This window comes from Littorina saxatilis, linkage group LG5 (assembly GCF_037325665.1).
Source record: "Littorina saxatilis isolate snail1 linkage group LG5, US_GU_Lsax_2.0, whole genome shotgun sequence".
In the NCBI taxonomy this organism is placed as follows: domain Eukaryota; kingdom Metazoa; phylum Mollusca; class Gastropoda; order Littorinimorpha; family Littorinidae; genus Littorina; species Littorina saxatilis.
This window is the reverse complement of record NC_090249.1, coordinates 30,532,376-30,547,375: the sequence shown is the minus strand read 5'-3', so window position 1 is coordinate 30,547,375 and position 15,000 is coordinate 30,532,376. Positions and strand designations below refer to the sequence as shown.

The following is a 15,000-nucleotide window of genomic DNA, read 5'->3' as shown; positions in this document are numbered from 1 at the left end:
GGACCTTAAATTCTAAATAATATGTGTTCGGTACCTCTAAACACTGAACGGTATAAGAATATACGCATACATTTAGAGTGGACCTTAAATTCTAAATAATATGTGTTCGCCGGGATACCTCTAAACACTGAACGGTATAAGAATATACGCATACATTTAGAGTGGACCTTAAATTCTAAATAATATGTGTTCGGTACCTCTAAACACTGAACGGTATAAGAATATACGCATACATTTAGAGTGGACCTTAAATTCTAAATAATATGTGTTCGGTACCTCTAAACACTGAACGGTATAAGAATATACGCATACATTTAGAGTGGACCTTAAATTCTAAATAATATGTGTTCGGTACCTCTAAACACTGAACGGTATAAGAATATACGCATACATTTAGAGTGGACCTTAAATTCTAAATAATATGTGTTCGGTACCTCTAAACACTGAACGGTATAAGAATATACGCATACATTTAGAGTGGACCTTAAATTCTAAATAATATGTGTTCGGTACCTCTAAACACTGAACGGTATAAGAATATACGCATACATTTAGAGTGGACCTTAAATTCTAAATAATATGTGTTCGGTACCTCTAAACAGCCGAACGGTATAAGAATATACGCACACAATCATTTAGAGTGGACCTTAAATTCTTTTGAGCAGTATAAATGTCTTCAGTCCTGACCTTGTCGCAGATGTTTTAGTGCTTGACGAATGTACATTGCACACCAACCCCCGATTATTGACCCGCTTCTTAATATATTTCTTAATCTATATATACTTTTTTTTGTGCTTTATTTTTTGCTTGTTTGTATGTTTTCACCATTAATTTGTCTATTTACCGGATAAAATGCACGACTTACACACGAACTGTTACCAAACCGATATGCTATTTGGGACCAATGCAAGTTATTTTTACTTTCTCGTGTGATCTTGCCGCGAGGTGGCGCCAGTTACCAGCCGAAAGAAAGAGAGGGCATACTAACCTCACCAGAACCGCCTATTATAGACACAAACAAAACATTCGCAAGTACGTCGGCCTTTAATGGAACGCACACGTAAGTAATTATGAGACAATCAGTGAAAGAAACTTATCTAAGTAGGCGTTCACTTCGATATATTCATCGAGATGGCAAGAGTCGAAAGGAATATATGGTTCACGCGTAACTTTGACGACCATACAAACGTTGGTCTGGAACGACTGCACGAGACGAGCACAGTACACTCCCACGTGAGGTATTCACCTTGTGTTTACCATGTGTGCTACTTTTGCTAGTAGCATTACGTAATATGCTATTCTTCAGCGTTCGAGGGTTGTGTTTAAAATAGGTTACAGAATGTGTGTTAAGTGCGAAACACTTCAACTTAGAGTGCGTGTAAAGTCTTTCTGGCTGTGATTTCAGTTAGCCACGGCCTTCATGCTGGCCCACCCCTACGGCTTTCCCCGGGTGATGAGCAGCTTCAGCTTCACCAGTTCTGACCAGGGGCCCCTCAACCACAACGGCGACATCGCCCACGTCAGCTCCCACATGTACTGCGGTGGTGGCTGGGTCTGCGAGCATCGTTGGAGGCAGATGTACAACATGGTGGCCTTCAGGTATTCATGAGTAATACTTGTTAAGATAAGAAACGCAGCCGATCGTTTAAATATCGGCTAAACAGTAGTTTAATGGTCAAGGATTCATTTCTTCACTTTGTTATAAAGTTTTGATTGACGTTTGATTTTCTTGACAAAACAATAAAGCAAAAAATACTTCAGCCACAAGTATTTCCATTTTTTTTTTTAGCGAACACCTGCATGACTTTGCTAGATTTGTCGAATCTTTAGTTGGTAAGTTTTCCCAAAAACAAAGCCACCACGTGTTCTTTCCTTCTTCAACAGAAATATAGCTGGAACCACTCCCATGAGCAACTGGTAGTCAGGCGCCAACTATCAGATCGCCTTTTCCCGTGGGAACAAAGCCTTTATCGCCCTCAACCTTGAGGGTCATCACATAGACTCCACTCTGCAGACCGGCCTTACCCAGGGAACCTACTGTGACGTCATATCCGGCGACCTTCACAATGGCAGCTGCACGGGAAGCTCGGTGAACGCGGGAGGTGACGGCAGGGCTCACATCCACGTGTGTTCTGACTGTGACGACCCTATGCTGGCTATTCATGTTGGTCAGTATATTACTATTCCAATGACTGTGACGACCCTATGCTGGCTATTCATGTTGGTCAGTATATTACTATTCCAATGACGGTGACGACCCTATGCTGGCTATTCATGTTGGTCAGTATATTACTATTCCAATGACGGTGACGACCCTATGCTGGCCATTCATGTTGGTCAGTATATTACTATTCCAATGACGGTGACGACCCTATGCTGGCCATTCATGTTGGTCAGTATATTACTATTCCAATGACTGTGAATGGACATGCTTATTTTGCATACATGTTTGTTTGTTTGTTTGTTTTCTGTGGCATTTCTTTTGTTATTATTGCTGCCTGCCTTGTTCAAAGAGACAAACCCAACACTCTATAGGCCCTGTCATCACCTTTTATCATAATTTGTGTATCTTGCTTGTCCACTTTAAATATCAATAGATCGAGGTTCTCGTCTAATCGTCCAAGAAAGCAGATTCGTTTCGGCGTAAATTGATGTGATGAACCGTTAATGTACAAAATAATTATTAAGCTGGAAAGGCCACATGCACATTATATCTACCGTATTTTGTGTCAAAACACTCTTTTTATTACTGCTCTTTCTTTTTTCCAGGAGCAAAGGTTGGAGGAAGCTCACATCGGACCGGCTGATTTCTTGTTTTTAAATTGATTTTTGGTTTTCCTACACACGAAATACTGAGTAAAAGCCCGTGAAAATAAAGCAGTATCTAATATCGCTCGATTTTTCAAGCGTGAAGCGCGTATTTTGTGTGTGCGTGTGTGTGTGTGTGTGTGTGTGCGTGCGTGCGTGTGTGCGTATGTGTGTATGTGTGTATGTGTGTGTATGCGTGCGTGCGTGTGAGTGTGCGTGTGTTTGTATTATCTATGTGTGTTTTTGTGTGTTTGTGTGTGTAAATCTGTGTGTATGTGTGCGTGTGGCAATCTGTCTCTGTTTCCGTTTGTCTGGCCAAGTACGTGCTGTCTTTCTGTACCAATACTCCGTTGCGTGCTCTCTGTCTACCATGTGCTTGCCTCATTACTGTCTTATCTTATCTTAAAGTAGCTGCTTCTTTGGCCTCCTGTGCCATTTCTTGATCCTCTGTTTTCACCTGTCCTCTTTTGAAAATGTACTCATTTTAGACCAGATTCACATGTCGCAAATTAGTTCTAGATTGTTTTCTTCTGCAACAAGTGCATTTTATAGTAAACAAGAAATTCCTCCGAGGTAGGAAAAACACCCCCGTCAGAAGTCAGAAGTCAGAAGTCAGAAGTCAGAAGTCAGAAGCCAGAAGTCAGAAGCCAGAAGTCAGAAGTCAGAAGTCAGAAGTCTGAAGTCAGAAGTCAGAAGTCTGAAGTCTGAAGTCTGAAGTCAGAAGTCAGAAGTCTGAAGTCTGAAGTCAGAAGTCAGAAGTCAGAAGTCAGAAGTCAGAAGCCAGAAGTCAGAAGCCAGAAGTCAGAAGTCAAAAGTCAAAAGTCAGAAGTCAGAAGTCAGAAGTCTGAAGTCAGAAGTCAGAAGTCAGAAGTCAGAAGTCTGAAGTCTGAAGTCTGAAGTCAGAAGTCAGAAGTCTGAAGTCTGAAGTCTGAAGTCAGAAGTCAGAAGTCAGAAGTCAGAAGTCAGAAGTCTCAAGTCTCAAGTCTCAAGTCTCAAGTCTCAAGTCTCAAGTCTCAAGTCTCAATGTTTATTCGCGTAAAGGGTACGTCGAGGTTGGTGGCAGTGAGAATGGTTATTTCCCTTTGAGCATTAATATGTCACTCTTAATCTTAATCCACCAATAACTCCCTAACCGTGTGTTTGACTGGTCCCAATTTTTGTAAGGACCGTCTCAGGAATGTATAAAACCTGTTCACCAAGTTTGGTGACGATCGGTCCGTTCATTCTTGAGATCTATATGCGAACACAAACAAACAAACAAACAAACAAACAAACAAACAAACAAACAAACACATCGAGTGAAACCTATAGATACACACCCCTATACCGGGGGTGTAAATATCGAATAAGAACACACAGAGGCCAGGAAATCAGCCTATGTGAAATATTAAAGTACCTTTATTTGCATGTATACCTTAAACAAGTCCATTCGGTATTTATATATTCAACAGAGTATAAGTTTTACACACTGAAAAGTCACATATGAGTTCACTACTCTTCATAGGACGACTTCGATGAAAAGATAAGAACTATCAGGATTAACGGCACAAAAAGCGACCACACAGCGTCGGTCATGAAATTACGCTATTTTCAGCCATATCGGAAAGACACGTCACAATTTTTCAAACAAAAACACATCACTACAACAAACGTAATAGCCGGGGATTAATACCACTTCCCAAATAGGTTATGTGGTTGTATTTGACCGGTCAGATACCCCATTCAATTACCCAACCCTCGTTCATATGATTTTAGGCATGTCATCAAATTCCAAATTCTGTATAATAAAGTCTGTCGGACTGATTTCTCTCATTTTTTCACACTTGCTTCAACACACTTTGAAAATATCATAGGGAAAATATTAGCGAAATCTATTTTTTGGTCAATCGGTGTCCGAACTCTTTAAACACAACCAGTCTGGTAGCTTCCCGGCTGTAAAGAGTGGGATGTAAAACACATAATGTTGGGTCTTTTCTTTCAAGCAACCAGGCTGTCGATGTTTAGCATGCGCCAAAGTGAAAGGATGCTCTGATTCTATGTAAAAGCCTGGACAGATATGTGGTGGTTACATGATCTTGTACACGGGAAGGGTGATATCTTTAAATACATCTTTGAATTCTTTAAAAGCCTTGTCCCACATGCTCCTTCTTTTGGTGCACCGTCCCTTCTCTCCTACCCCCCTCCCCCAATATACCCCCCCCCCCCCCCTAGCCCCATTGTCCGTGTCTGTTTGTAAGACATTTCGCAACTTTCAGTTTGCTGATAAAAAGAACGCTTGTTCTTTCTCTGTACTTTCTTCTACAGTCGCTTGTATTAACAACATGATACCGCTGAGTCTTCTAGCTGTTGTCTTGGTTACAGGTAAGGTTTTCGAATAAGAATCTTTTATCAGGCATTCAATCTTCATCGGCTGTACCTTTAACATGGGACACACACAATGTAATACAAATATTATAGCTAGCTGACATGGCAAAGCAGACAATAGGCTTCTGATGATTAGCCTAACCAGATAAGACAAATCTTATTGAGCATTTTCACTGTACGGTCTTTGTTTCCAATTATATTTTGACGTGATTTGCTGATTTTGAGATGTTTGTTTGGCGTTTTTTTTCTAAATTCTCCGAATTTCCAGAACTTCTGAATGTCACTGCATACAATAAAGATAACGTAAGGGATAAAGATGCCGTGAGAAGAATAACGTGCACAGTTTTCAGACAGCAGCATATAGTTGAGTGCGATGGAGAAACACCGTCAATGACCTATGCTCTGCTTGGGGGAAATAAGAACCCAAATAATAGGAAGAAAGTAACTATTGCACAGCCGTAAAACCTCTATTGAAAAAACCCTCTATTGCACGTCAATAATGAGCTATATCTTTGCGTTATTGTCCACATCGCCTCTGAGTGCTGTTTCTTTTCTTGTAGCACAGGCAGCGTACCACGAACCGAACTGTGCTCCCGGCAGGTCGGCCATCACCCACCTGTTTGAATGGCGCTGGGATGACATCGCTAAGGAGTGTGAGACCTTCCTGGGACCCTATGGCTACTGCGGTGTGCAGGTCATTCCTAATTGTTGGTTGCTTTCTTGGTTTGAGTTTGTTTGTGTGTGTTTTGTGTGTTTTGTGTGTGTGTGTGTGTGTGTGTGTGCGTGCGTGTGTGTGTGTGTGTGTGTGTGTGTGTGTATGCCGTGTGTGTGTGTGTATTGTGTTTTGTATAAGGGTGCAGTAGCTCATGTTTCATGCATATAGGTGATTTTGTCGGAAAGCATAACTTATGATTAATCCATCAAATAGATCACATGCATGCGTGTGACCTTGGAAACAACTTGTTTTTACATGTATTCATAACGTAAGCTTGGAGGTGGTAGACATATCAGAGGTGGTGGCATGCAAGAAAAACGGGGAACAAAGTAATCGATTTAGTTTACATGACCAACGCCATTTTAAACTGAAGTTTGTTACCTTCCAAAGTATCCACATTTACAAGTTTTGTGGAATTGATCGAATTTAATCATCTTTTCATCAGATTTCTCCAACTAGCGAAAACGCCGTATGGACCACGCCGTTCAGGCCATGGTGGGAGAGATACCAGCCGGTCAGCTACAAGCTGACCACTCGCAGTGGGGACGAAAACGCTCTGAGGAATATGATCAGCCGTTGTAACAAAGCCGGTGTAAGGTAGTACATGTACTCCCACCCGATCATCCTTCCAGAAAGAGAATTTAAATTACACGTAAACGATCGTGTACACAACCACAGCTCCTTCTAGGCTTTGGAAAGGAATACTAGTATCCCTACATTGGGACATATAGTGGAACAAAAATCAGTAGTTAGATACTTCCTATGCAGTTGGAATTTTATAAAACAAATATAAATGTAAAAGGTCCAAATACATTTAATATGACGTCATGGTTAGTACTACCCGTTCATCTGCAGAAAACAGGGCCGGATCAGGGGGGGGGGGGGGGGGTTCCTGGGGTTCCGGAACCCCCCCCCCCCCTGGCCATCCAAGTGGACTTTGGACCCCTGCCTTCAGTTGGAAACCCCCCCCCCCCCCTCAAACGAACTTGGTCCGGCCCTGGAAAAATAGTTTCAAGATACATTGTTCCCGCGTAAAAGATCGTGTACACAACTACAGCTCCTTCAAGGCTTTAAAAAGGAACAAGAGTATATCTTTCCATTCGGATGCAGACTAAACAAAATCAATAGTTAGGTAGTTCCTGCGCAGAGTTGGAACTGCTATAGAAATACATGCATATACAAAGATAAAATAATATAATATTACATTCTCCAAATAACATCTGTCACGTGACTAAATTACCGTTTTCTTCTGCAGGATATACGCAGATATTGTCATCGACCACATGTCAGGAGCTGAAGCCAGCGGCAAGGGAACAGCCGGGACACAGTATAACGGAGGGTCTCTTCACTACCCCGGTGTTCCCTTCGGTCCCAACGACTTCAACAACGGAGTCACCTGTCATTCCGGTGACGGCAGCATCCACAACTATGGCAACCCTGAAGAGGTGAGGGAAACTGTCCCTTTTTTCCGACTTCAAAACGAAAGCAATACGCGATTGCTTGGATGACAATAAACTGCTCTATGTAAGGTCATAGGATGTTAAGACATATTAAAGGTACCTCACATGCCTCTAATGGCTTTGTCGTGAAGGCGTAACACTTAAACATCTCTCGAAACATTTTCACTAACTAACGGCTTGGTTTCAATTCGCAAACGAAGATTTATGAAGGCTGTATACGTCTGGTGCAAGCACGTACGCTGGTGGCCGATAAGACCCATGCGGGATAGGCAGGACCTGCCACAACGGCATCAGGGTTTGTTTGTTTGTTTGTTTGTTTGTTTGCTTAACGCCCAGCCGACCACGAAGGGCCATATCAGGGCGGTGCTGCTTTGACATATAACGTGCGCCACACACAAGACAGAAGTCGCAGCACAGGCTTCATGTCTCACCCAGTCACATTATTCTGACACCGGACCAATCAGTCCTAGCACTAACCCCATAATGCCAGACGCCAGGCGGAGCAGCCACTAGATTGCCAATTTTAAAGTCTTAGGTATGACCCGGCCGGGGTTCGAACCCACGACCTCCCGATCACGGGGCGGACGCCTTACCACTAGGCCAACCGTGCCGGTCGGCATCAGGGGAAGGTCTGGGAAGGTGCTGTTGTAGCGCTGCGACTTTGAACTAATAGTATTGGAATATTGCCCCACGACTTTAGATTAAGTATTGCGGTGTTACAATCTATCAGAAAAATGAGTTGGCTAACCTGACGCCAAAAGTAACCAACAAGTCGCGTAAGGCGAAAATACAACATTTAGTCAAGCTCAGTCGAACTCACATAATGAAACTGAACGCATTGCATTTTTTCCGCAAGACCGTACACTCGTAGCATCGTCTGTCCACCGCTCGTGGCAAAGGCAGTGAAATTAACAATCCAGAAAAGCGCGGTAGCGGTTGCGCTGAGGAGGATAGCACGCTTTTCTATATCTCTATTCTTTTTACCTCTCTGAACGTGTTTTTAATCCAAACATATCATATCTATATGTTTTTGGAATCAAGAACGGACAAGGAATAAGATGAAATTGTTTTTAAATCGATTTCGGAAATTTAATTTTAATCATGATTTTTCTATTTCTAATTTTCAGAGCTTGTTTTTAATGCGAATATAACATATTTATATGTTTTTAGAAATCAGAAAATGATGAAGAATACGATAAACGTAATTTTGGATCGTTTTATAAAAAAGTAATTTTAATAACAATTTTCAGATTTTTAATGACCAAAGTCATTAATTAATTTTTAAGCCTTCAAGCTGAAATGCAATACCAAAGTCCGGCCTTCGTCGAAGATTGCTTTGCCAAAATTTCAATCAATTTGATTGAAAAATGAGGGTGTGACAGTGCCGCCTCAACTTTTACAAAATGCCGGATATGACGTCATCAAAGACATTTATCGAAAAAATGAAAAAAGTCTAGGGATATCATACCCAGGAACTCTCATGAAAAATGTCATAAAGATCGGTCCAGTAGTTTACTCTGAATCGCTCTACACACACACACACACACACACACACACACACACACGCACACGCACACACACACATACACCACGACCCTCGTCTCGATTCCCCCCTCTATGTTAAAACATTTTGTCAAAACTTGACTAAATGTAAAAACGGCCCTTACACGACTGACTATAACACGGACAAAGACAAGAGCAGCGCCTAATCAATACAATTGTACGAAATTGACTTCGTAATTGTTGAGGTTCGTAACTGCCGTCTGGGCAGCCTGGTGGACCTAGCCATGGGCCATGACTACGTGCGGGGCAAGGTGGTGGCCTACCTTAATCACCTGGTTGACCTTGGGGTGGCCGGCTTCAGGGTGGACGCTGCCAAACACATGTGGCCAGCTGACCTAAAGGCCGTATTCGGACAAGTCAAGGTGAGTTGGGTTTTTTGCTTGCTTGTTTTGTATTGTATATTTCTGCATTTCTTTTATCTTAAAGCTACTCTCTCAGGCTCTTTGCTTTCTGTCGAAGGAATCTTCTTTCACGCTTTTTATCTCTCCCTGCCTTCCATCCTTCATTTCAGGAACTTTGGCGATTACCTTCCAACTATGTACTCTTCACCACTCATTTGTAAAGGTAATAATGTGTCCATTCTGTGCATTTTACACATTTGTTTACCAGAACCTGCGTAGTGACGTGTTCGGATCAAGCAAGACGCCACTGATCATCCAGGAGGTGATAGACCAGGGAGGGGAGGCCATCAAGGGTGAGGAATACCTGGCAACAGGGAGGATCACCAACTTCAAGTTTGGCCTGGAACTCGGCAAGGTATGTACATGTACCATATTTTGCACAACAATAAAATATAAAAAACCCAGAAAAAAGCCTAATTGACTTTGTGAGATGAAGTGCAAGCTACTGTCGACCGAAAGATCCACATTGGCTTGCAAGAAAAAATATTACCATTGTGTATTTATAATCTGACTCAAGAATACCTCAAAACAAAAGAACATCTGCAATGAAGGAACACCTTTGATCGGTCCAAAGGCACATGATAAATCAACATAGTCCCATACTGGACAAAAGGACTCAAAAAGGACTGTAATTTCAATGAATAAACTAACGGTCAAAAGGCTGTTCTGTCTGTATTGGCACTACTGGCACCCTGGGGAAAAAAGATAACAACACACGTAATGTTATTTTTGCAAGGTTTTCCGTCGTCAAAACCCCATGAAGTATCTGCAAAACTTTGGTGAGGGTTGGGGAGAGTGGAGCGGAAATGACGTCGTCAACTTTATCGATAACCATGACAACCAGAGGGGCCACGGTGGCGCAGGTGGTGTCCTCACTCACAGAGATCCTCGGCCTTACAAGGTGAGTGGTTTTGCTGATTTGCCGTTCTGTATTCGGTTTTATCCTGTTGTATCTCTATCATCACAGAACGGTCGGTTCATGACAGCGAGAAAACGTTGTTTAAGTCAAAGACAGCCTGCCTGTGTATGATATACAGAGCGAAAATATTCAATCCGTGCTAGTTATGCATTTATGCGTTAATTGCTCGCTTACTTTACATTGCCTTTCCACGGCTACGTTCGATGGCCATTCCAGGATGCGAGTACGAGACCATTATTCTACCTCAAATTGACTCAGTCTTAAGTTATTGTGCGGGCAGAATGATCGTTTGAGATTTAATACTGAGTTGTAAAAAGGCCGTCGAGTTGTCTGAGTTCCTAAGTAACCTTTTCTCACAAACATTTTCTGAGATTTTGTTTCTATTCATATTGAGCAAGCGCAAAGTCGTTGCAAAACTTAAGCTCGCTTGCAACAACAATTTTTGTTCTAGCCTAATACTGAACCAGTAATAGGCAATTGCTACCTTTCAATAACGAAACCAAACCAAACGTTGTCGCCATAGACAGAAGGACGCTAAGGAAACACATACAAACTAATCTTGTCGGGGATCATATGGGGTAGTCGTAATGAGAGGGTGGTCGTTTTCGAGAGGTGTACGCCAGGAGAGGTTCGACTGTATTTATTCTTCTGGCTGTGATTTCAGTTAGCCACGGCCTTCATGCTGGCCCACCCCTACGGCTTTCCCCGGGTGATGAGCAGCTTCAGCTTCACCAGTTCTGACCAGGGGCCCCCCAACCACAACGGCGACATCGCCCACGTCAGCATCAACTCCGACATGTCCTGCGGTGGTGGCTGGGTCTGCGAGCATCGTTGGAGGCAGATGTACAACATGGTGGCCTTCAGGTATTCTTTGCTTTTCAATGTCGAACACTTGAGACCAATTGCAGATGTTTGTTTCAGCTACTCTAGAACATGGGCTCAGGCAGTTGAAGCGTACATGTATATGCAGTGGCGTTTTTTTTTTATCAATGTTATGCAAAAGCCCAGGTTTGGATCTCAGACTGAACTCGATAAACATATTTCAGCACACAGAGTAACATAGCTTGACTGATCGGCTCATATAAATTTGCTTAATGAATTCATGTATTCTTTCCCTGATTCTAGCTGAATCCTTCAAGTTAAAGGTACATTCTCATGTAAGATATTATGTTCGTCACCTCAGATTTCTTCTGGACTTTAAACAGAGGAGAGCATCTTCATAGATAAACACATACCAACACTATAACAGCTGGGCCGCTTCTTGTGCTGAGTGGTAATCGTCTTGAATATATTTTGTAAGTGGTACATATGTCAATTTGCTAAATGAACATAAACTTGTACAAATAAAAAAATATCCCACTCTGCACAGAATGCAGCGACGCTGGTTTTTTTGTTTGATTTTTTAAAATTTATTATTATTTGAGTCACTTGAGAAAAAGTGACTCTATGTAATCGGTCAGTGTTAGTCTGTCCGGCCGGCCGTCCGGCCGGCCGTCCGTAGACACCACCTTAACGTTGGACTTTTCTCGGAAACTATCAAAGCGATCGGGCTCATATTTTGTTTAGTCGTGACCTCCAATGACCTCTACACTTTAACGATGGTTTCGTTGACCTTTGACCTTTTTCAAGGTCACAGGTCAGCGTCAAAGGAAAAATTAGACATTTTATATCTTTGACAAAGTTCATCGGATGTGATTGAAACTTTGTAGGATTATTCTTTACATCAAAGTATTTACATCTGTAGCCTTTTACGAACGTTATCAGAAAAACAAGGGAGATAACTAGCCTTTTCTGTTCGGCAACACACAACTTAACGTTGGGCTTTTCTCGGAAACTATAAAAGTGACCGGGCTCAAATTTTATGTGAACGTGACTCATTGTGTTGTGAATAGCAATTTCTTCCTGTCCATCTGATGCCTCATATAATATTCAGAACTGCGAAAGTGACTCGATCGAGCGTTTGCTCTTCTTGTTTAAAGAATTCCACGCGAAAGCCAGGGCAGATCTGTGTAGGTGAGCGTTATCGTGTATGCAAAGAGGATGCATGGTACCTTTAATACAAAATTAAAAACAACGACACAGAAACATTGCTGGAACCACTCCCATGAAAAACTGGTGGTCAGACGCCAACTATCAGATCGCCTTTTCCCGTGGGAACAAAGCCTTCATCGCCCTCAACCTTGAGGGTCATCCCATAGACGTCACTCTGCAGACCGGCCTTTCCCAGGGAACCTACTGTGACGTCATATCCGGCGACCTTCACAATGGCCGCTGCACGGGAAGCTCGGTGAACGTGGGAGGTGACGGCAGGGCTCACGTCAAAGTGTGTTCTGACTGTGACGACCCTATGCTGGCCATTCATGTTGGTCAGTATGAATTACTCAATTTAATGGGTGCACTGAAACACTCATTTTCTTTAGTGTGTTTATTTTGTCTTGTTTTGGTTTGTGTTGGTTTGTCTTTCCTTGTGTTTTGTTTTTTGTTTTTAATGTTGTTGATTTTTCTTTTGTTTCCAAGCCCTTCTCCACTGATTCTCTCGTGGGTAGTGTTTTTATATGCTTACATTTTTGCTTGAGCTTTAGAGGCGATATGTTGTGTGCTAAATATATTTAAGAACAAGAATGACGCTAACTGTAAGCGCCTTCCTTATTTTTATTGTTTTGAATTAAACCGTTTGTGTGTGTGTGTTTTTTTGTTGTTGTTTTGTTTGTTTTTTACCCACGCGATACACGCACAGCTCCGCAGAGCCCACGCCTTAGCAGAAAAAAATTGAAGGAAAACGGACGCCGTGGTTTGATGAAATAACGTGAAACAACGGGTTTTATTAACTCTGTCTGCACGCTAATTGCTACTTTTATTTAAATTTTCAGGTGCAAAGGTTGGAAGTACCTCCCAGAGAACAGGTTAAGGTCGACAAGCTGATTATTTTTCGAGTGTGCTATTTATCACAAATGGTACAATTAAATAAAATTGGTGTGAAGTATTTATGGCGTATGTTGCATTTATGTGTGTGCCCTGAATAAAATAAGCTTTGTTGATATACATATGTGTGTGTGTGTGTGTGTGTGTGTGTGTGTGTGTGTGTGTGTGTGTGTGTGTGTGTGTGTGTGTGTGTGTGTGAGAGAGAGAGAGAGATATCTCGTGCTTGTGTGCGCGAGCGCGCGTGTTTGTGTGTGTGTGTGTGTGTGTGTGTGTGTGTGGTAAGTTTCCGTATCTTAACAACGTGGATGATTCTTCTTCTCCTTTTCTTCTCTTTTTCTTCCCTCTTGTTTTTTTCATGCAGAGAATCAATTGTGGATTTTAATAAATAGAAAACACACCAGTAACCAGGTTAGGTACGTTTATAAAATATCACTATTTCGGCATGTAACTGCCTTCTTCAGGATGTAAGCACCTTCCTTGTTTAGTGGTTCCATAATAGGAACATTGCGTGGCCTACATTCTTACCTTTTTGACGATTTTTGGGGGATTTTTTTTTAGTAGAAAACTCTGTGTACCAAACTGCACTTCACAGACAGATGACTTTGCAGCTTCTCCATGGGTTAGGGCAAAAGACTTCAAATGAAAACTAGTTTCAGTGGGTGACCCACATTTTACAAGTCGCCGATAACAAGCCATACTTCAGTGAAGGTACTCGCGAAAGAAAAATGTTGCCGCCGATGACCTACATTGCGCAAACTCAAACATCCCATGGAGGACATGCATATAGTAACAGAGAAATGCAGGTCTTGACAGCCTTAAAGCTGCCATCCTCCCCGCGAACACCATAATGTTCAATACCACACTCGCACAGTTCTGGCAAGTGCACGGGAAACGAGCATCCTTCAGCTTAGAACACAGGAGCGTGTATCAAAGCGCCGCTGGATCGAAGTATCCTACTCCTTTATCCTTACTTTAGTATGACTAGTACTATTACGATTTACTAGCAGTATTAGTAATAACCCTACAGTGAGGATAAAGGAGTAGGATATAGAATACTTCGATCTACTGGCGCTTTGATACAAACTCTTGTGGCTTGGACATATGCCCAACATCGAAAGCGTGGCTGCTTTAAGTTTGTGTGCATATGATTGTTTTATGTTGCTGATTATGCCTGAGAAAAAAACACACCTCGGAGTTGCTGGTCAGATCTGTGGAGGTGAAGATTAGGGTTTGTGCGAGAAGGATAGTTCCTTTAAATGCGGATGCAGTTGTGGCATTAGACGTACACGCAGAGCATTTTCGCTGAGCTATTTGAATTTAGATCGCCTTATACCAAGTGTCCCGTTGAACCAGAAGAGGACAATGTGTTAGTTTTAGTAAAAAGAATATTTAGAGAATTCTGTTGCACAGCAGATACATGATCTTTTTAGTGTTTGAGATAATCATTAAAATACGATCTAGATGGCAGTTTCACGCCCAGAAAGTGTATCTTTAGACTGTTAGGCAAAACGACACAAGTGCAATAAAGCAGAAATGTCACCATTTCTTCTACCGCTGCTGTTTGCGGTTCTACCGCCGACGAACACCGCTAGTGCTCAAAACCAACCAACTACGGTTCAGAAAATCGACTGTTTTCCGGAATCTTCGCTTCCAACCCGCCAAGAATGCGAACAACGGCACTGTGTGTATGATTCTAGCCATCCTCCAGGGTTTCCAGCCTGCTACTACGATTTGCAGAATCAAGGTTACAGCATGAGGAGCAAGGAGGACACAAGCAAAGGTTTTCTAGTCCATCTTCAGTCTAACACAGCGGGTCCTTTTCACCGGACCATCGACAAGGCCGTTATG

At 42.2% G+C, this 15,000-nt stretch overlaps 2 protein-coding genes and 1 long non-coding RNA gene across 3 annotated transcripts in view; all 3 read left to right on the top strand.

Annotated features, from left to right (window-relative positions):
* Nucleotides 1-1,352: 1,352 nt before the first annotated feature.
* On the top strand, nucleotides 1,353-2,881 carry LOC138965872 (uncharacterized). The gene is made up of 3 exons (XR_011455544.1): nucleotides 1,353-1,599; nucleotides 1,885-2,168; nucleotides 2,770-2,881. It is a non-coding gene; the product is annotated as an uncharacterized lncRNA (long non-coding RNA).
* Nucleotides 2,882-5,080: 2,199 nt separating this feature from the next.
* On the top strand, nucleotides 5,081-13,213 carry LOC138965870 (alpha-amylase-like). The gene is made up of 10 exons (XM_070337965.1): nucleotides 5,081-5,169; nucleotides 5,733-5,866; nucleotides 6,333-6,484; nucleotides 7,143-7,332; nucleotides 9,096-9,272; nucleotides 9,520-9,666; nucleotides 10,048-10,212; nucleotides 10,895-11,094; nucleotides 12,313-12,596; nucleotides 13,101-13,213. Exons 1-10 carry the CDS (start codon nucleotides 5,130-5,132, stop codon nucleotides 13,136-13,138), a joined length of 1,527 nt encoding a protein of 508 aa, XP_070194066.1. The 5' UTR covers nucleotides 5,081-5,129; the 3' UTR covers nucleotides 13,139-13,213.
* A 1,259-nt stretch (nucleotides 13,214-14,472) lies between these two features.
* The window catches only part of LOC138967731 (maltase-glucoamylase-like), a 55,503-nt gene continuing 54,975 nt past the window's right edge, over nucleotides 14,473-15,000 (top strand). Inside the window, exon 1 of the mRNA XM_070340387.1 lies at nucleotides 14,473-15,000. This exon is cut by the window's right edge and continues 39 nt beyond it. Coding sequence (XP_070196488.1) covers nucleotides 14,686-15,000 — 315 coding nt within the window. The 5' untranslated portion in view covers nucleotides 14,473-14,685.

Bases quoted from the DNA above. Each gene is read 5' to 3' on its own strand.
- LOC138965870 (XM_070337965.1), top strand. From the start codon at position 5,130: ATGATACCGCTGAGTCTTCTAGCTGTTGTCTTGGTTACAG. The intron at 5,170-5,732 runs GTAAGGTTTTCG...CTTTTCTTGTAG, and splicing joins AGCTGTTGTCTTGGTTACAG to CACAGGCAGCGTACCACGAA. The intron at 12,597-13,100 runs GTCAGTATGAAT...TTAAATTTTCAG, and splicing joins TATGCTGGCCATTCATGTTG to GTGCAAAGGTTGGAAGTACC.